This window comes from Pantherophis guttatus, chromosome 3 (genome assembly GCF_059756535.1).
Source record: "Pantherophis guttatus breed Tessera chromosome 3, ASM5975653v1, whole genome shotgun sequence".
In the NCBI taxonomy this organism is placed as follows: Eukaryota; Metazoa; Chordata; class Lepidosauria; order Squamata; family Colubridae; genus Pantherophis; species Pantherophis guttatus.
This window is the reverse complement of record NC_142065.1, coordinates 162769393-162791365: the sequence shown is the minus strand read 5'-3', so window position 1 is coordinate 162791365 and position 21973 is coordinate 162769393. Positions and strand designations below refer to the sequence as shown.

At 35.3% G+C, this 21973-nt stretch overlaps 1 protein-coding gene across 5 annotated transcripts in view; it reads right to left on the bottom strand.

Moving 5' to 3' along the window:
• Positions 1–21973, bottom strand: part of PIEZO2 (piezo type mechanosensitive ion channel component 2) — a 205653-nt gene that overhangs the window by 75897 nt on the left and 107783 nt on the right. For 3 of the 5 annotated variants that reach the window (XR_015733592.1, XM_034429440.3, XM_034429444.3), the window contains exons 5-9: positions 14574–14736; positions 7901–8108; positions 7021–7234; positions 1725–1893; positions 89–217 (exon numbers count right to left, since the gene is read on the bottom strand). Coding sequence is in view for 4 of the 5 variants with exons in the window: in XM_034429440.3 (XP_034285331.2) it covers positions 89–217; positions 1725–1893; positions 7021–7234; positions 7901–8108; positions 14574–14736 (883 nt within the window). In the remaining variant the exon portion in view is untranslated. The remainder of the gene's footprint in view (positions 1–88; positions 218–1724; positions 1894–7020; positions 7235–7900; positions 8109–14573; positions 14737–21973) is intronic. The other 2 variants (XM_034429441.3, XM_087891312.1) reach the window with 1 other exon arrangement.

Genomic DNA, 21973 nt, shown 5'->3' with positions numbered 1-21973 from the left:
CAGACCAGAAGTGAACACTTGCACACTCAGTTCTTGCTAAAAGATCTAAGGAGTACAAATTAGATTAACTGATTCCTTTAAACTTTACTTTTCTTTCATCAGTTGTGTAGTGACTTGTATACCACAAGCTGCGTCTTCTGTCTGCAGTTATTTGAATTGGGGTGCCCTCTATTTCATCTTCCTTATTTATATCTGATTTATCATCATCAGGCATCTGCTAAATGAGAAAAGAAAAAAGAAAAAGAAAGAAAGATTAACTCTGGAATAATTTTGAAAATGAGAGTTAATCTATGTAAAAAGATTATTAACTTTTGAAACAAAAAAAGTCATTGCCCACTGTCTGAAAATCTAAGAAATAAATCTATATAGTTTACTGTATATACAATCCAAATTGCTTTTCACTCTAGTCCTCATAAATTAAGAATTTCACCAAATCAGGTGCAGTATCTTCTCCATGAACAGTTTAAATAATGGACAAACATCAACGGGCAACAGTAACCGCATTTTGCCAAACAGGAGCCATATTTCACAGATCTTCCTGCCTAGTGTATGATTATAAGCAGTTGGGAATATAGTCATAGTAAAATAAGAAGCATTTTGCCTAGTCATCTTCTACCATGTCAGCTTTCATGCTATCATAAGCTGTGTCCAATAAAACAATATAATTTTTTCATCAATATATATAAATATTAGCTTGTATATAATTTAAATGTTAATACAAATATATTTAATTATTTTATGTAGGACTATATACAGTATTTGTGCATTTAACCACAGATAAAAACATCATCCCAGCTTAAACATTTACTATGACTTTTTATTCAATTCCTCCAAAATATTTGGAAAGAAACTTGTGCCAGCCACTATGCTTGCAATAAAATAAATAAATAAAATATTGTAATCAATATTTTTATGGAATTTCTGAAATTATTTTCATAAATGTCAATGAAAACTATATACTGTATATATGATAGGAAGCCATTATAAAACATGTTTCTAAGTACTACAGAGCTTTAGTTTAATTTAGTTTAAATTAAATAAATCACCTTATGTCAAGGATGACAAACAACTTCAGGCAGCTCTGTTTTGTGGTTCTTGAAATTGTGTCAGACTGCAATTGTTCAATGCTGGCAGTACAATTTTGAGATAGGAAACATGAGAAAAACTGAAAACTCTGTTGTGGCATATCGCAGATGAATGTTACATATTAGTAATATTTTGGAGGAGAACGGGAAAAGTTTCATTTATAATTTATTTATTTATTTATTTATTGGTTCGATTTATATGCCGCCCTTTTTCGGAGACTCAGGGCAGCTTACAATGAGTCAAGCAATAGCCTTCATACTTTTTTGTATATACCTGCTTAGTAGGGCTTTCGGGGCCCCCTAAGCAGTGTTCTTTTTTATACAAAGTCAGCGTATTGCCCCCGCAAACCGGGTCCTCATTTTACCTACCTCGAAAGGATGGAAGGCTGAATCAACCTTGAGCCTGGTGATATATAAATCTAATAAATAAATAAATAATAATATTTGAACTTGCAGTAATTGCAAGCAGCTGGTGTTACTTAACAGTGCTTTAGTCTGCTAGGCCACCAAGGCTCCTTACCATAATCCAATGGTAGTCCTTTTTTATGCACCAGGGTCAAAAGCAATTTGAACAGATTTGTAGGCATTTGTTATAAAGATTTTTTTTTTAAAAAAAAAAAATTAAGGTAATTATTTCACCTGTACAATAGGTTCATTTAACCAAAGTCGAATCAGAGTTGCTAGGGTATAATATAAGAGTAGCAGCAAGATAGGGTTGGTATGGTGGTACCAATTCAAATTTTGGTTGGTTATTAGTTTCCAGGTGCTTGAGCAGTTGGACTGAATAACTGGAGTGATACCAAACAACCTGTAAAAATAGGGCATTACATAAATACAACATTTCATCCAAGCCATCCTTCCACAATCTTTTGCATTTAATACAGGCTTCAACTTCCATAATTCCCAACAATCGTAATAAGATGTATGGTTTTCATCATAGAAAACTGAAAGTTGCTACAAAATTCAAATTGTTTCAGTTTGTTTCTTTAATATTCAGATTAATCAAAGTTATGCCACAGGTTACTGATTCTGTTTTCAAAATCTTCATAAGTATTAAGAAGCATCACAGCAAAATTAAGAGCAGAATTAAACAGTGATATTTTCCTGTGCATGAAAGCCAAGCAGAAAATAAATATTTTAACAATTTGTTAAAAACTGAAGAAACAGTTAACACCAAGTGCTTTGACATAATTGCTATAATGAAGGACCTGATCTACCTTCTCACTCTCATTGATGCTGAAACACATTGAGAGCCTCTAAAGCAAATTTGTAACTATAGGAAGAAATTTAAATAGGAAGCAGCAGATTTTTGGATAACTTTGGAGTTATTCCATGCTTCTGAAGTATAGGATTATGTCAGTCAAAAACATTTATTCATTCATTAAATTTATATGCCACCAATCTCACTGTCAAAGACTTTGGGCAGCTGACATCATCATAAAACACAGATAAAACATTAAAACATTATTTAATTATTTATTTTATTTTATTTTATTCGGCTTATATGCCGCCCTATCTCACAATGGACTCAGGGCAGCTCACAACAATAAAACACAAGCCACAATAAAAATAAAAACTAAAATCTAAAAAATTTAAAATTAACCCTTAAAACCCTTAAAACCCCGTCATCAGTCCAGGTCAAGGGATTTGAAAAGCCAAGTTTTTAATTCCCGGCGGAAGGTGCGAAGGTCAGGCGCTAGTCGGAGCTCCAAGGGGAGTTGATTCCAGAGGGTGGGCGCACCAACCGAGAAGGCTCTACCCCTGGGGGCCACCAGCCGCTACTGTCTAGCCGACGGCACCCTGAGTAGGCCCTGACTATGGGCGCGAACCGGGCAATGGGATGTTGTTGCTGGCTGTAGGTGGTCCGCCAAATATCCTGGTCCTAAGCCATGTAGGGCTTTATAGGTCAACACCAGCACCTTGAATCTCACCCGGAGGGCAACCGGTAGCCAATGCAAACCACGCAGGAGGGGTGTAACATGGGAGTATCGGGATTCTCCCATCACAACCCGTGCGGCTGCATTCTGCACCAGCTGAAGCCTCCGAGTGGTCCTCAAGGGCAGCCCCATGTAGAGAGCATTGCAGTAGTCAATCCGTGAGGTGACCAGCGCATGCGTAACTGTGCGTAGGGCATCTCGGTCCAAGTAGGGACGCAACTGGCGCACCAGACGTATCTGGGCGAATGCCCCCCTGGTCACGGTCGTTATCTGGTCTTCTAAGCTCAACCGTGAATCCAGAACAGTTTAAACACTTTAATCTAGCAAACTCATGTTTATAAGAAATAGGGGGCAAGTGAAGGGCTATCATATATCCAGGGATTTCTGAAGCCTGCAGAAACAAGATTATGGGGAAAATGTGGATTTGCAGAATCTGATTAGAATAAGTGCCTGAGCAAACACTCTATACTGTTTGGATACATAATTCGTGGTATTTTAATTGCTGCGTCCCATTGCTTGTTCATACCTGAGCAAGTGATCCTCTAAATTAGAATTTATAGATTACTCTCACACTCACTACAACCAAGCTACTGTAAGTTTTCAACTGTGCACCTATACATTTGATTATTCCTATCAACATGCATAAAATACATTGTATTTTACCAACATTGTGCTAAAATAATATGTATATAAAATACTTCATATAAAATATGAAGTCCAATGCAGTTTTGACCTGCATTAACATACAGATATGCATGACAACATGTTTCAAGTATTGTGTCCAGTTCTGGAACAGATTCAGAGGAAAGTTACTACGATTATACAGCACTGGAAATCAAGCCTCATGAGAATGGTAGAAGAAGCCGGGCATGTTTTCTTTGCAAAAGAAGACAGGGGAGATAAGACAGCAATTTACAAACATCTGAAAAATTAACATGGAAAAGGAACCAGACCTCTTCTCTGTTAAAACTGAGAGCAGGTCCGACAGATTGACATTAAAAAGAAGACCCAGTTTAAATATTAGAATGAATTTCTGGATAGTAATAATTATTTAACAAGGGCAGAATCTACCAAGAAAAGTTTGGAGCTTTTCACATAAAGTTTGAATGGCCACCTGTTGTGGACAGTTTTTACCGAGATAGGGTTGAATTGGATGGCCTCTAAGGTCATGTAATTTACGTTCTATATTTCTAGGAATTTTATATATAAGCCTTTCATTCCTTGTTTTCATGAGAAATCTTAAGGAGTTTTATTTGAATGTACATTCATAAAACATCCTGCTTTTACAGTTCTTTTTCCTTGATTCATACTGATTTTTAATTTGATTTTTTTTATTGTCTTTGAAAAATTGCTTTGCATATCGTACTGTAAAAATAATATCCTTTGAAAGAAATGTGTAAATCTTTTTAATCAAATTGTCTACAAACAGAGAAAAGGAAATATGAATTTAAATTTTCTAATGACAATTTTGATGAAGTATATTTCATTAAAATGGGCAATTTAGAAAAGAACATTAACATGATTATGGATGCCAAAAAGAATGTTACGACTTTTTAAAATAACATTACACAATATACTGTAAAAGTAAATGTAGCAGATGGTTGTAACACTATTCCTCTGTAAATGTATTTTCCCAGCAAAAGCTTAGTAAATTAATATAAGGATATCTCTATGTATATGCACTTTGATCTGCTTTTCCTGACACATTCGCAACCTGTGACCTTAATACAAATGCAAGATACTGATGTAGCATTAAGGTTTGTGATGATGTCAAGGGAGAACTATTGCTGCTTTCCAAAAACAGGAAAACAGTGGTTATTCTTGTTCCACTATGCAGAATAGTTGATTACAAAAAAAAAAAAAATTACACACACACACACCGATTTATTACCGACACTTGCTTGATGCATTTATCTTCCTAACATTTTTCCTCCCTTGTTTGAAAGGAATATCTGTATACCTGGTTGCTGCTGAGTATCTTGCTGCTTAGCAAAGAAAGGGAAACTAAACACAGGCATATCCTCCTCTTGTGGCAGGTTCAGTGCAGTTCAATTGAATTCAATAATTTTGACAATTTCTAGGTACTGATGAGTGCCTCATAATTATTAATTTCTCTTTTGTGATTGAAATATTGCTGCTGCTGCTGCTGCTGCTGCTCCTCTTCCTCCTCCCCTCCCCTCCCCTCCCCCTCCTTTTTCTTCTTCTCCTCCTCTTCCTCCTCTCTCTCTCTCCCCCCCACACACACATACACAGTCAAATATGTACACAAATAAAAAACACAGAGTGGATTGTGTGTACTTGAACAAGATACAAAAGGCCTAGTAATATTATTTTTGTGCCAAACTACTGGTCTATTTTAAATGTAGTGTTTAGAATCATAAACTGCATTATAATTTTTTTAAAAAATACTGTAATGCATCCCATGTTAAAAGATTTGAAAATATTACCTAAAAAATCAGAAAATTAGCAATAATGAGAATCTGCTGCTTCCTAGCTTCAGCACAAATTCTGCAAGTTTAAACCATACAATTTTGCACTTTTGAATAATGAAATATAAATGATTGTTTAAGGATTTCCATTTATCTTTTTTTTCTACACTGGCCTGGCCTGGCCTGACCTGGTCTGGCCTGTAGATGGCAGACAAAAGCTTGCATTTTCACACACATTCAGTCATAGAGCAAAGCAGGTAGCATTGTTATGCAGACTATAATAACAATAATTAGTTAAAACTTGTGCCTTTTAGAAGTTCAACCTGTAACAGATTTCTGTCTTGTCACTCCAACCCCCCCTCCTCCCCAGTAACAGGTATTAATACTTTATCTTTATCCCCAAACTCAATAGGAATAGATTTAGGCCAGGGGTGTAGAACTCATGGCGCCACGTTGTCACATGATGTATCCCCCCTTCGTTAAACCAGGGGTGGGCATGGCCAGCACATGACATATCTGGCCCGCAAATTTGACACCCCTGATTTAGGCACTCTGAACAGATTTTTTCCTAAAATAAATCTTTATATAATAATACATTTACAAGATTGCTTCCTATATAAAAAAAAATCAAGCAAATTCGCTTAGCAAAGTAAACAAAAATGTTATCCATCTAAATAACTAATTTTGGTGTGTTACTTTTTCTGGACTTACTGGGAGATAATAGATCTCCTATTCCAATAGACAAGGTAGATATCTTGTCAACTTCCTAGTCTTCGTCTCTACATTTGAAATTCATTGTATTATTTTATTCTGTGAGTAACATTTTTTTATCCTAAAATTTCAATTTTTAAAAAATGGATGTCCCCCAATTGGCATTTTTTAAACCTACAGAATGGATCAGTTCAGTATCAATCCTACAGAGAAGTTCCATAAGTTCGGCAGCCAATATACGTAATATCTGCCACACCTATTATTTTGCCATTCTAACCTTTTTTTCCTTAAATAACATACCTCTTTTTTCTCCAAATCAACACGTATCCACCAGCAGAAGGGGCCTGCTGTAGAGCCTGTTAGTCAAGGAATTTCAGCCAGCACAGAGCCTTCTGTGTTCTGTCCTCTGAGAACATCTTGTTGCTAGAGGTGAGATCTGCCCCCATCTTTCTGGCCTTCCAGAAGGATCTTAAAATATGGCTGTGCCATTTGGCATAGGGCCCTGATGGGGATGTGCTATAGTGGTTGGTTGAATGAAAGATAAATGCCTATGCCCACATCATCTTGTTTTCTTGGTTTTTAGCTTTTACTTAATTCTTGTTAATTGCAATGTTTTCATATTTTTGTTTTTAAGGCATTGTAAGCTGACCAAAGTCACTATGGGTAGTGATGTAGGTGGCATATAAATTTAATAAATAAACAAAATTCCTTAAAAATGTATTGATTTTACACTGTAACGTATATTTTACATTTCTCTCAATGCATTCCATCTTTATCTTTTACCATCTATTCCAATAGCCAGCAGTTCTATTTTGCTATAATCCCATTTATTTAAAAAATGCTGATAAAACCTCTTACCGGGCATAATAGTCACCAGGTGGAATGATTTCCTGAAAAAATTGTAATTGGTACAGATAAAGTGCAATTAAATGGCCTCCACTGAATATTGTCATTAACACACAAAGGCAGCTGAAGATCAGAGGATCAAATGCTCGACAACAGGACCACCATGTGCACAAGCCCAAGAATAAAAAAAAATATACAGCTGAAGTCAGGGAAGGCAACATCATTCCTATAAAAAATTAATGGAAGGTAAATGTTCTATACTCATTATATATGGATTAAGCATGATGTTTAAAAGTATTGCAATAGAAATTATTAACCATGATAGCATTTTAATATTCTGTATTGCACAAAGTTGAATTTATTTATGAACCAACCTGAGTGGCTTGATATAATTCTCAACACATAAAATACCATCAAAATATACTTTTAGAAAGAAGCATCGGTAAATGAACTTTAAAAAACAGTGTATTCTAGAATGCACATTTAAATGCAAAAACTTTTCTTTAGAACATATCAGTACTGTATAAAACTGAAAGTGATACATTTATATATGTGTGATTCGAAATTAACACAAAGCAGAAATACATGTATTCATCTATAAATTTGATAATCTACATTATTTGAACCAGTGTAACACAGCTATTCATTTGTTCTTATGATAATATAGTTATCCGTTTATGTATCTTGCCATTTATAGGCTGGATGCCTGATGGGGCTAGTTTTCATAACACATTTTAGGAATAATAAATATATGCAAAAGCAATGAAATTTGATATAAATGAGGTCGCTATATTTTTATTTATCAAAAAGTCTATTCAAGTGTACTAAAAGTATTAAAGGCAATCATAATTGCAACCATTATTGAGGAACTTAGCGAAGGAAGAGAGCCCACCTGTTGTACCAAGTAAAATTGTAACAACAACTTTTCCAGCTATGGTTATAAGGTTACCAATAATTTCCTTCACTTTGGAAGCTATGGAGGCAATTCTCCGGAGTATTTTTAATTTTGTGGTTTCTTCAAATTCTTCCTCTCCACATTCTGCATCATCTAGATCTTCACATATTAATGCATCTTCTGCCTCTATTCTCTCAATTTCATTCTACAAATAGAAAATTGCAAAAATATATAATGAATCTACTTAACACAAATCACCCAAAATACAGAGATTGATTATGAGTCCAAAGGCAAGTGTTTCCTAAATTAATGCTAACTATTCTGGCTTTCTTTGTAGACAGTTTCTTCTTACTTTTTTCTTCTATATGTTGCCTAAACAATTACTGTCTCCTGATTCTATCCTGTAATTGGATACCCATAATCTTAGTTATTTGATCATCTGTTGTTCCAATAATTGTAAACACTTCCTATCTTTTTTTCCCCATCCATGACATTCTCTTCTCCCTAATCATCTCAATCCAATAACTTTCCCTATAAAATCTTCTCTACTGTTATTTCCATTGCTTATCCACATTGCTCATCCACAAGAGATGGGAGCAAAATCTAGATCTGTCTGCACAGTCTTTTATTGTTGCTGCCCCTATGGAATGGAACATGACTTGCTTTTATTGCAACACACATGGTGAATTTCCAGCTGTTCTTTCTTCCACTCAGTGTTATCTACTAGTGGGAACCCCAAACACAACCATTGTCCTGAAAGTGTGGTAGGGAGAGGTTCAGAGCTTTAGTATTCTCTTCCCCTATATCATTTTGCAGGTGGTTTATTTCAGTGCTACCGGGACCAATATATCTGGCACATTTCTGTAGCTCTCTGTTAAATGTAAAAAGGAACTGCTTATTTCCTTTTCCCCTTCTCTTCTTTCTGAAGCATTTCTCTTTCAAAATTGTTTCCCTTCAAACTATTGTTCCTCTTGTAAAGAGGGGAAACACACACATGCATACACAGACACACATAGCCTTTTAAATAGAGCTTTGCTTGTTTATTCAGGAGTGATAAATTACTCCAGGCAATACCTGGTCCTTTATCCATCATACCACTTATGCTCTAGAGTCTAGAAGGTCACTTGTAACATTTCCCAGTTTATTAGGCTTTTTGTTTGTCATTTGTACTTCTATAACTGTCTGGTTTGGCACAGAAACCAAACAGGACAGGTACAGACTTCAACAGATAGTTAGGACTGCAGAAAAAACAATTGCAACCAGCCTGTCTTCCACTGAGGACCTGTATATGAGCCAGAAAGAGGGCTAAGAAAATATCTACAGACCCCTCACATCCTGGACATAAAACGTTTCAACTCTTCCCCTCAGGATGCCACTATACGGCATTGCATACCAAAACAACTAGACCATGTTGTCAAGCTTGTGGTGTCACGTTGCCATCATGTGATGTTTTGCAACATTTCTCCCATTTGCAGAGCTGGCGTGGGCATGACCTGTGCATGATGCATCCGGCCCATGGGCGCCAGTTTGACACCCCTGAACTAGACACAAAGACAGCTTTTTCTCTCACACCATCACTCTGCTGAACACCTAATTCCCACAGCACTGTCTTATGCCTCTTGCCTAAGGACATTTACCACCTGTAGAAGGGCAGTATTGCTATTATCTTTCTCATATTTCCTATTACCTTCTCCTGTTGATATCTTACAAACTTTGTTGCTTGTATCTTTGATTTATGATAGTATAGTATAGTATAGTATAGTATAGTATAGTATAGTATAGTATAGTATAGTACAGTACAGTACAGTACAGTACAGTACAGAACAGAACAGAACAGAACAGAATTCTTTATTGGCCAAGTGTGATTGGACACACAAGGAATTTGTCTTTGGTGCATATGCTCTCAGTGTACATAAAGAAAAATAGAATACATTCATCAAGAATCATAAGATACAACGCAACAGATAGTCATAGGTTACTAATAAGCAATCATCCTACTAGGAAACAATTAAAACAATATATAAATTGTAAAGATACAAGCAACATGGTTATAGTCATAAGTGGGAAGAGATAGGTACTAGGAAGGATGAGAAGAATAATAGCAAATTAGTAAAAAAATTTGACAGTATCTTATCATTTACATTTTATGATTTATCACTATGTAGTTTGTAGAGCTTACGCGCCAGAGACAAATTCCATGTGTGTCCAATCACATTTGGCCAATAAAATATATTCTATATTCTATTCAAGCATTCAGCATTTGACAATTTATTTGTTTGAATTCTTTTTCACTACACGTTATGATACAAAATGTGTATTGAGCAACTTATTTGAAGAATTCTATTTTTTGTAGTTACCTCACAAGATCCCCCCAAATTTCTCAATGTTCATGCTATATAACACATAACAAACAGGTCAGGGAAATTTTAAAGATGCTGACATTGGGCACCCTTTAAAAAATGACTATTTGAAAAGAAATCTCACTGAGGAATTTGGGTCATGGAAAAGGTTTTGTTTTGTTTTTACTTATAAAAAGCTTATTATAAATGTAAACAACTTTGTGGAAGTTTATTCAATCATATACACACATTTCAAAGGCTATAATATTTGCTGAGTAATAACAATGCAGAACCGGGGCATGTGATAAATATCTAATTTGATCCACATCTACTCAGAAGTCCAAAAGGATTTCAGGCTTTAAAACTGCCATTTTAATGCTTTTTTTTTTTTACTAGGCTCATTTAGGTTAAGTCTCAAAGCCCATCACTCAACATCATTTTTTAAAAACTGTCAAATTCAGATAAAGTCCAGGCCGGAAGATCACAGCTACCACAGCAGCTGTAACTGCTACTACTATATTTTGAGCCAGAATGTCCATTAGTTACATTTTAGTATGATTTATTAACATCCAGCTTTTAAATGTTTCCTCTGTGAGAAATAAATACACACACACACAAATGCACCATTGTCCTAAAATATTGTACTGTAGAACTTATTGACACATACACCAACAGGGGGTCCCCAGTCAAAATCAAAATCCATTCTTGTAATTTGTAAAGTATTACAAATTGTTCATGTACAAACATATTCCAAAATAATGCCTGGAATTATAAGTCTTGCTGTTATAGTGTATTATATAGTGTACTGTAATTATTAACCGTTTTTGCTTTTATATCTTAAATGCTTTAAAAATTTTGTTCTTAATTAATAACACATAAATAATAATTATACTATCATATGTTATATTAATGTCACAATACTGGTAAGCTTCTATACAATGTCTTTATGAGGATGCAAGACAAATTGTCTGCTTTAAAAAATATAAATTAGTTTCTTTCCAGGAGGAATATGAACTGAATCTTTAAAAGCCTTTATTTATAATAATTTGCTTTAGATATTAGGTGTAAACTTATTATCTATCTAACAAGAATACACAAAGTCTGTGAACACAACGCTGTATACATCCAAACTATCAGGTTGTTTCACTGAAAATTTAATATATTGATGGATTTTTTTCCATAAATGAAATCTATGTTGGTCAATGCACCCTCAGCTTTGAGAGTTTGTTGGGTGATTTTGGATCACCAAGTCTTTTCAGTCCAACTCCTGGATAGAATTCTGCAGTGCAGCAATGACATTCAGGCTCTACAATGATATTCTGTGATGACATTTTTCAACACTTTACCAACTCTGTTACATCAGTTACATCAATTTCTTACATAGCTAGAAGATTAACTGAAAATATTTGAAAAGCATGGAAAATATGTTATATGGACACTTATTAATTAGGAATTTAAGCTGAGTGTATCATTTTGAGAATTTGGAAGTCTCTCTCTTCCCATGTGAGTTTTGAGCAAAGCACATTGTTTTTCAGTATATGTTCCCTCTCTATGGAATAACCTACCCCCAGATATATAGATGACATTTAGGAAGGCAGCCATAACGGAGCTCTTCAGCAGAATGGCCAATTTTGTTTTTCGGGGTCTTTATGTTATTTTGCTCATTGGTACACCAGGATAGGTTAGATCTGCACTGCTTTTAGATATGTTGTGTGTATACTTGTAAACTGCTGAAAGTCCATGCTGAGTCAGCAATAGATAAATAATGAAAATGTCATTCATTGTTCAATAGTTTTTTTTTAACATTCAGAATTGTCAGTTGATGTTGGGTTTTTTACAGAATTAGATGGGCATTGCCCTTAGGGTGCATGAATACAGAGAAGTGATTATCAACTTCTTCCTGAAAAAGGATCTTTGTCTCTGTAAATATCTCCCAGAGGAGCCTGACACAAGTGCTGGAGTGTTTCACTTCCCCTCACATTGTGTTCTGAAATAATACAGAAAGAAACTGAATATGATGTTTATGAAACTGCTTAAAGACACCTACTACCTCCAGCTCTGTTTGCAGATTCCCACCTGCCTTCCCAAATTTAGCAGCAGCGTTGTAAATCAGAAATGAAGGAAGAGTCTCCCAAATAGTACTGCATTAGCAGCCTTTAATGCATGTTCATTTCAGAACCCAAAATCAATTAAGGCCAACCATAGGATGCAGGGCATACATTAATGCCAAACCAAAATGCAATATTTATCAGTTCTACATCCTTACCTAGTGGAACAGCTTTTGAAGGACAAACTGAAACAAAACACTCCTTTGTGATTCTTTAACAAGCTTTTTAGAAATAACGAAATTCCATTATGGAATTATATAATTCAGCATTTGAACTAAGTGCGTTTTTCCTACAATATTGTATAGGGCTATACTACGAAGACACCTGTACTAGTCAGATAATTGAATAGTTTTGTGCTCAGAAAAGAACAATGTCTACACATGTTCATCATTTGCTCTGTAACAGAGAGCAGAAGCAAATGAATGAAAAGTATGAAGGCTTTATTCCCTGTACATATGTTATTTCATTACTGCTGTCTAACTTCATTTCTTAGGCAAATTGCATCCCAAAAGGAAAAGGGACTGGGGTGGTAAAGTACTTTAAAGTGTAGTATGAATACATTGCAAAAGGCACTAGAGATATTCTCTCTGGCCTTGCTTTGCTCATGGAATTTGCTTCTCACCTATTGTCCCCTTGTTGGGAATCTCAGAATCTGAGGCATGAAATAACCCTTGACAGAATAAGCAAATAAACACACCAGGAAAATAATTTACATATTTACTTTTTTAACTGAAGAAACATTAATATCCTTCTGACAATATAAATAGGGCATTTTAAACTGAGCGTGTGCCAGATTATTGGACTGGTATTTATAATACTTTTGAAATCCATGTGAGTAAAAGAATGTAGATATGGGAAATGTTAATGTTTTTATAGTTTCTCCATGTATTTCTTCATAGAAACAATTCCACTGAATCCTGTATTTCTATGTAAATACATGTACGACTATAGTATGAATTTCTATGAAGACAATGGGTAAACTAATTTGCATGATTTTATAGTCCACCTTTACCAGGTTCTGATGTGTCTCAGCAACATCTGTCTCAACAACACTTTTGTAACTGACCCAGGGGTAAAATCCAGCAGGTTCTGACAGATTCTGGAGAACCGGTAGCAGAAATTTTGAGCAGTTCGGAGAACTGGCAAATACCACCTCTACCTGGCCCAAGAGTAGGGTGGGAATGGAGATTTTGCAATATCCTTCTCCTGGAGTGGGGTGGGAATGGAGATTTTGCAGTACCCTTCCCCTGCCATGCCCACCAAGCCATGCCCACCAAGCCACAACACTCCCACCAAGCCATGCCTACAGAACCAGTAGTAAAAAAATTTGGATTTCACCACTGAACTGACCTGTTACAAAATTTGGATAAGACCAAATTTCAAGTTAGCAGATTGTTTGGAAATTCTGAAAACTTGGAGATTCTGCAAATACAAGTAGTCCTTGCTTACTGACAGACTCTCATGCTAAAGTTATGATGGTGTAAAAAAACAGCATTGCAAGCAGTCCTGACATTTATGACTGTCACAGTGTCCTGAAGTCACAAAATCCCCATTTGGATGCTTTGTAACTAGTGTAAATTGATGTCCATCACAGTGTCCAACGGTCATATGGTAGCTATTTGCATGCTTTCCAAATGGCTTGTAAAAAGCAGAGAATGGGGCCATGGCTTCCTTCTTGGGGCTGAGAGAATAAGAGCGAGTGGCCGCAGGTCTCCCTTCTGGCTTTGTATCCAAGGCAGGACTAGAACTCAGTTTCCTGGTTTCTAACCTGGTGCTTTAATCACTACACAAACTGATCCATTTGACATGGTTTACATACTTGCATCACATGTTATAATGTGACTTACATAAAATATATAATCATACCATTTGCACAATAATAGGTTGACTGCACTGTGATATTTTTTTTTACATAACTGTGACTCCTGTGTAACAGACTCCTATGGTTGACATTTCTAAATAGGATAAGATGCCCTGTTTTTAAAGGAATTTCCTTTGAGAAATGCTAAAGAGATAGTAAAAAATGAAAACTATCTGCAGCAAAACCTATTCCCATATACGTGGGAAAGTACATAATTGGGAATTGTAATACTTCAATTAGTATAATATTAATAATAAAGCATTTCCCCTTCAGCTGGAAAAGAAAATTACAAAGCCCATCCATAGTATCAGGCACACTAGGAAAATAAAAATAAAAATTAAAGAGTAATTATACACACATACCATGTCTTCATTTTCAAACTGTGCATTGTATTCTCCCAAATTTTCTTGTTCTGGCTTTTGAACAATGTTTCTGCACACAAGCCATGTGACCAGGCTAGCAATAAACATGAGAATATCAGGAACAAAAATCCGGATCCCATTGCCAGCATCTGCCCCTTTGACACTGTATGAAATTGAAGGAGAAAAAGAAAATTGGTTCTTATTTAATTATTCAAACTAGTTTGACAACAACTAAAGGAAAAATATTTTGTATTTTGCAGCTATATCTTGGATTTCATTGTTTTTTTTAAAGACCATAAATACAGCTGAAAACTAAACTTCTGGAGAAAGGAATAGCAGGCCACATCATAGCTAAAGGAGAGGAGATGGCACTGTGATGAAGACTGATGGACCAATGATAAGTCTGATCCAACAGAGAATTCCCAGATAAAGAGAGGATGAGAGAATTTCCATCTGGGCTCTGGACAGGTGCTCCTCACAAGCAGACTGTAGAAAAGTAATCAACTCATGAATTGGAGCACCAGTTGAGGAGGGAGCAACATCAAATTCATAGCCACAATGGAGCCCATATCAATACTGAGTTTGTCAAACCTCACTTTCTAAAATCTCTTAAAAACATAATTAACTATGAGCTAACAGAGATCATCTGATCTTAATTAATTATCACACTAATTTAATAATTTAAGTTAAACTATCTTAAATGTCACTTATCATAATATGGATATGCAATAGGTCTATATTTAATAATAATAAGTACAAATGCATGCAAAGTCAGACATTGAGAAGATAGATAGCAAGTGCTGCTTCTGCAAAGAAGCTGAAGAAACAGTGGACCATCTGTTTAGCTGCTTCGAAACGATTGCACAGACTGACTTCAAACAATCGTATGGTAGAGTAGCAACAATGGTGCATTGGAAGAACTGCAAGAAATACCATTTGCCTGCAAGCAAGAACTTGGAGAGAAAGTTATAGAAAATGAAGAAGCTAAAGTATTTTGGGATTTTAGATTTCAAACAAGCAGGCATTACAAACACGCCAGACTTAAAAATTATTGATAAGAAAGACAAAAAAAATCTGGATAGTGGATGTGGCAGTACCTGGAGAAAGCAGACTAGAAGAGAATGAAGATTAACAAAATACCAAATACAAAGACCTGTAAATAGAAATAGAATGACTTGGCAAAAGAAAGCAAAGGTAGTACCAATAGTAATAGGCACCTTGGGTGCAATCACAAAATAATTAGGGCAGCACCCTCCACAACCTTTGCAGCCTGGCAAAGGGGAGGGAAAGGAGAACTGGGCCGTGCAAGCGGCAGGTCAGCACACACACACACGTGTCAGGCCGGCATGCATGTGTCCAGCTCACATATCCATACAACTGCCCACCGGCCCACCACTTGCACAAGTTGAGCTGTGCATCCATTCTCTGGCCAGCCACTCGTGTGACCCAATTCTTAATAGGCCATAGCTTGGCAGTGGGCCATAGCCCAGGGATTGGGGACCCCTGAACTAGAGCACTACTTGAACACCATCGGCACTGACAAATTCATTATTAGTCAATTGCAAAAAGCATCTTTAGTCAGAACAGCTTACCTCCTGTGACGGTATCTGTAGCACCATTAAACATACATGTCTGCCTATCCCAGGACCTTGGGAATGGCTTGGTAGGTGAACAAAAATGCCAAATCTAGTCTGAATATCTTGCTGACTATGCAATGATTAATAATAATAGTATTTCCAGGCTTCCTGAATGTCTTTTGGGCTTCTGGCCTGATCCAGCAGACATTTTACAATATTATATCTTATATTATATCTTTTGATGCCAGCATCTGATTGTGTATAATTTCTGCTTTACTTGATGGTATGTATGGAAAGCCTAATTTTCAACATCTAACCTACACTTTCCAGTAAATGTCTGCTTTTCTCCCTTGATGGTATGTATGGAAAGCCTAATTTTCAGCATCTAACCTACACTTTCCAGTATATGTCTGCATTTCTCCCTTATTAATTTTCAAATACAGCATGTTATTTATTCTTCTCAAGGAATGTAAGATAACCAGCTGTCTCCACAACATTCCTTGTTAATTATCCGGAGGGAAAAACGATTTCTTCCTAGCAAAATAAATATAGTAGATTCCTGATATTTCAATATAGAAAATTTCATCAGCTGAAGCAAAATGTAGAAAAATATCATCATAGGATAAGAGGCATAACATAAAAACCACTTGGCATAGACTTTAGCAAACATAAAATTTCCAAGTCTCTTGAAGAGTATATAAAGCCTTAATAATCACATATCTTATTTTTTTTTGGCAGTTACACTGTACAGAAGAAAAAGCAGTTTGGCAAAGTGTTCACCAACATATCAACAACAGATTTGCCAAATATTTGCTTTCCAAATAGCATCATGAAGAATGCTGCTATTTAACCACATGCCAAAGTTAGTAGGCTCATTACCGATATAAAGCATGCAATATTTATGGGCCAATGCTGCAAATGAAAACCAAACTTGGGTCAAATATAAAAGTAGACCCTCCCCTCCATGCTGTTTCTTATGCCTCATTTATTTTCTATACAAGCCAAATTATGTTTTCAATGCATTGCCCAGGAATTAAAAAAAATATGTGAACTTCATGCTGAGCATCGATTGCTCTACAAGCAACATCCAAGAAGAGTTAGTATCAATCTTATTTTCAGTGGACCATCTCTAGCTATGCGCATAATTCTGTGTTTATTTAATTTTAATATGTCAGTAGAATGGCTGGAATAGTAAAAAAAACAATCAGAAATAAAAACAAACCTTGTTGAATAATGTTTCATAAACTCAGGAAAAAGATCAGAAAAAGATCCAAAGAAATGCACTACCATTACTATTCCCTAAAAAGGTTTCCGAATGAGAGGGACAGCAGGTATGGTTAAGTCATAGAGGAGATCATTTAAACAGGCAACTCTTTCAGCTAAAACAGCTCCTATCAACCTAATGCCATCCAGATATGTTAGAGTACAATTCTCATTCTCAGCCAACATGACTAATGCGTATATTAGAAAGAATTTAAAGAATGCAAATATATTTTGCCTTTATACATGCTAATTAAAGCCCGAGGGTTGCATGTAATGAGCCACATAAAAATTATGGCAGATTAGATATTCCTAATCTGCAGATTATGGCAGATTAGACATTCCTATTTATGGTGTATTATAAAACTTCACTGCTGAAAAATATTATGGATATAGGATGTCATATATTTGAAATGACATCGAAACCTGACACTTGCATCATGAATTTCCATGGAATTTCATGGCAATTTTAAGAAAAGAATTAAAAGCTAAGATTCCTGTACTGATTACATAAAAACAGCTCTACTTCTAAACAATTGTGAAGATAACTTTGGAAACTTGGAATCCTCATGCGTATCCTATCACCACTTTTATTAGCTGTAGACTGTTTTTTTGTATTGAAATATTTGGAAAGTATGAAAAGACAAAGGACAATTGAATTAAAATGTGTATGTATGTACCATACCATAACTGGATATGTACCATAACTATTGCAGTTCCCATTGAGCAAATAAAATTGTTCAGAAGTCAATCCTATTTAATTTAATTTTCTACAAATGACTTTCCTTTTTCCCTCTCAATACAATATCCAAGCTATTAAAGTCAACTTATTAAACTTGGAACATTAATTCAAGCTATCAAAAGGTCAACAAAAGATTAACATCTAAACTATGCTATTTTGTTAGAACATAAATTCTGTCCTTCAGGATAGGAAAATCACCTACACACTATTATTGAGTAAGGTGATTAGAATACGTTTTAGATTTCTAGACTTATATTCTTTGCCAAAATTAGATAAAATCATATAAAAATAATGTATAGATAGTACATGACTCCGGTGAGGGTGACTCCAGGAGGGAAGGAAGGAGGGAGGGAGAGAGGGAGAGAGAGAAGGAGGTAAGGGGGAAGGAGGAAAGGAAGGAAGGACTGCATTAATGAAGTCATATATTTTCAGCTATAATGGATGTCCAAGGATTCAAAAGCTCTAGAATTTAATGTTTATAAAAATGAGCAAAGAAACTATTATAAAATCAAAGTGGGCCACAGTTATGTTTGTTGGGTATTTTCACTGAAGATAACAATTACATAAAACTTAATAACTAATGATTTATATGCTGATCCTGGCAAATAATGTGATACCTTAGAGGAGGCAATTTATTCTCAGATGAATGGAATAATACCTTTTGGGGTTCAGAGACAGCAGGAAAAAAATCCCTTTGTTACATTTTCAAACAGGTTCATCCAAACCATATTTTTTTGAAGCATGACAAGATTTTATATTTTTCATCAATCAAATAAAATATGGTAAATAACTGCCTACTTGTTACACTCAGATATGGTAGGATGTGTATTATTTATAAACATTTTTAGAGTTGATAAATTACAGTTGAGATAAATGTTTAAGTAGTTCTTGAAATTGACTTTTTTGTATGATGCAAAATCATTTCATATTATGTTTTATACTATTTTAAAAAGAAGGAATAATGAAAAAGTACAGTTAGTTGATGTATAAATGTAATTACCAGCTTCCTCTAATATATAAGTTTTCAAAAGGGAAAGAGGAACACAGGAATTCACATCTGTGTAAGGCTACTAATATCTGGGTCAGCAGTTTTTAAAATTCAAGTACTAAGTACTGGAATCAGATACTTCTGTTCTTCCTCTTTTGTGGACATAACAGCAATTTTTAAAAAAATGCCCAGGAGCAGCCACAGTACTGAGTGCATCATCTATACACAGGAGCACTTTGATCCTGGGATGAAATAGAGGCGTAGAGGCAGTGGCAGCTCAGCTGAGCTGGCTGAAGCTTGAAAAGGATCATACCTGCTTGGAGAATGGCAAGGTAACCTTGGTAAGAAAGCCTGATAGGGTAATTGAGACTTTGAGAAATGGGTCTGGCATGGTAGGGTCTCCTTACCAGAATTGTGTCTATTTAATGACCCATGATTCAAATTTAATGACCGCAACTGGGAAGGCCAGGATTGCAGTTATTGAGTGAAACAATCATGTGATGTCTCATTTAACAAAGGCTTCACTCAACAACCAAGATTCCCATCTCAATTATGGTTGCAAATTAAGAACTACTTGTACATCTCTGCAGAACACAATCATACACTTGTTGCAAAAGATTTTTGAAGTTAAACTGCATGGGAGAAATTACATTCTCTTATTTCTGGAATTTAGCAGAAAAATATAAGCAAAGATCTGAAGTTAAAAAGCCTTTTAATTCAGCCATTTAGTAATTATAAGACCTTATTTGATACCAGGCCTAGATGGGAATTAGAAAGCAATTTGTCAGGAGTGAAAGAGTAGGATTACACGTTAAATTACAATTAAACTGATTTAATACTCATGCCTATGTACCAGGGGTGAAATCTACTTAGCTTCCTTACCGGTTCGGAAGCACACACACATGTCACATGTGTGCGCAGATCTTCTGTGCATGCGCAAACCTTCTGCACATGCACAGAAAGTAAAAACCACATCACTTCCTGGTTAAAACTAGGAAGTAATGACACCTGGGCGGGTGGACAGAGCTTCGCTCCACCTTCGCTACCGGATCACCGAACCAACAGCCAAGATTGCTACCAGACTGGGCGATCCGGTCTGATTCGGGAGCATTTCCCCTGCTATGCACAGGAATCTAATCAACAAATGGTTAGCACTATTTAATGGAATTCAAGAGGGGTTGGACTCTAGGTTGTACAGATTCTAGGCTGAATCCTCTTTTGACTCCATCCCCAGACTCTGCCACTCCTAGTCCTACAAAACTGGGTACACAACCTAATTTCCGTTGAGTAACATTATTAAATGTTTGGAGAGAATCATAGACAGATGAATCCATCGTAAATCCGTCATAAATGTAGTAATTGGATTTTTAATCTGCAAAAATGTATTTAATACATTGTTGTTGCACAAAATTCATTTTTCTAAATGTATACTAAGTGCATTTTTAAGCTATTTTGAGCCAAGCACTGCATTAAATCATTTACAATGTATAGCAAATAATTTCTGATTGGTATATTCATCATAGAAGTGCAAAAAAGATCAGTTTTTTTTTTATCAGAATTCAGAAGATTTATTAAATTCATTAGATTATTTTGCTGGCCCCCAAATATCAGACAAAAACCTCAACCTCAAGCCCAAATATGGGTATGCTGTTACCATTTTTTTCTAGGGAAGCAAAGACAGGAATCTGTTAGCGTACAATTAATGTAAAGGGAATGAGGTTCAGAGATAATCGACTACGGTTATATTTATAAGGCATAAATGTAATATGAATTATTTCAAGAGCATTATACCATACTTGTCTAATAATAATGCTGCCAAGCATTATATATCTTTTCATCACAAGCCTTGGGTATATTGTGTAATAATCTCAGTATACAAATATATATTATCACTGTTTATTTTTTATGCTCTGTTGTCTCTTTATGATTTATTAATTAACTAAAGTATTTACAGTTTTTAAAATTCCGTCCCAATCTGGAGATTCTGGGTAATATGCAAAACAGTAAAGATATCAAATAATATTAAGAAAAAACTATCAAACCTCTTCATAAATAAGATGCCACTTACTTAAGTTTAAATTATTTATCTCTGGTTTTTAAACTGCAGCAAACAAACATTTTAATCATGTTCAACGGAGCACAAAAAATTCCTCAATGCCAAATTATAGTAATACAAATACAGAATCTCTTTAAATTTTAATTCTTGTATTAAACTACAAACTCTCTGAACCATTTCCTCTATGCTAAGAAATTAAATTGTAAATAAAAAAATACCACTATAGTTTTTATATATAAAAATACTATAGCTGCTGTCCTTGGCCAATACTGATATGAGAAGACTGTCAAGCCCCGAAATGACAAGCCTCCGGTATTATGAATTCAGATGCATGATGATGTGGAAAAGAAAAGATAAGCAATATCCAATTAAGAAACGATCAACTTGTGGACAGTAATATTTCATTGAACTTTGATGAAAGACTCTATTTTTTTCAATCATAACTTCTTAACATGAGTTGCAACTGAGATGACAGATTGTTCTGACACATATAGTTGTTATGGAACCAGGACAGAGAACTTTTTTTTGAGTCATTAGGTTTACAGGCATATTAGATGCTTCAACATTCTGTACTTGCTTCTAATGGTATTGAAGTGCTTCATTCATTCTTTGTACAAAAATATACTAATTTTGCAAAACTACAGAAAAAGAAAGTAAGCTGAGCATCATTTTCTGCTTTGCTGAAATGACTTCATTTTTTGCCTTGAAAAGTGTTTTATACAAGCTTTGATGAACTTCCTGTTTATATTCCTATAATCCCACTTGCTGTATTCATTT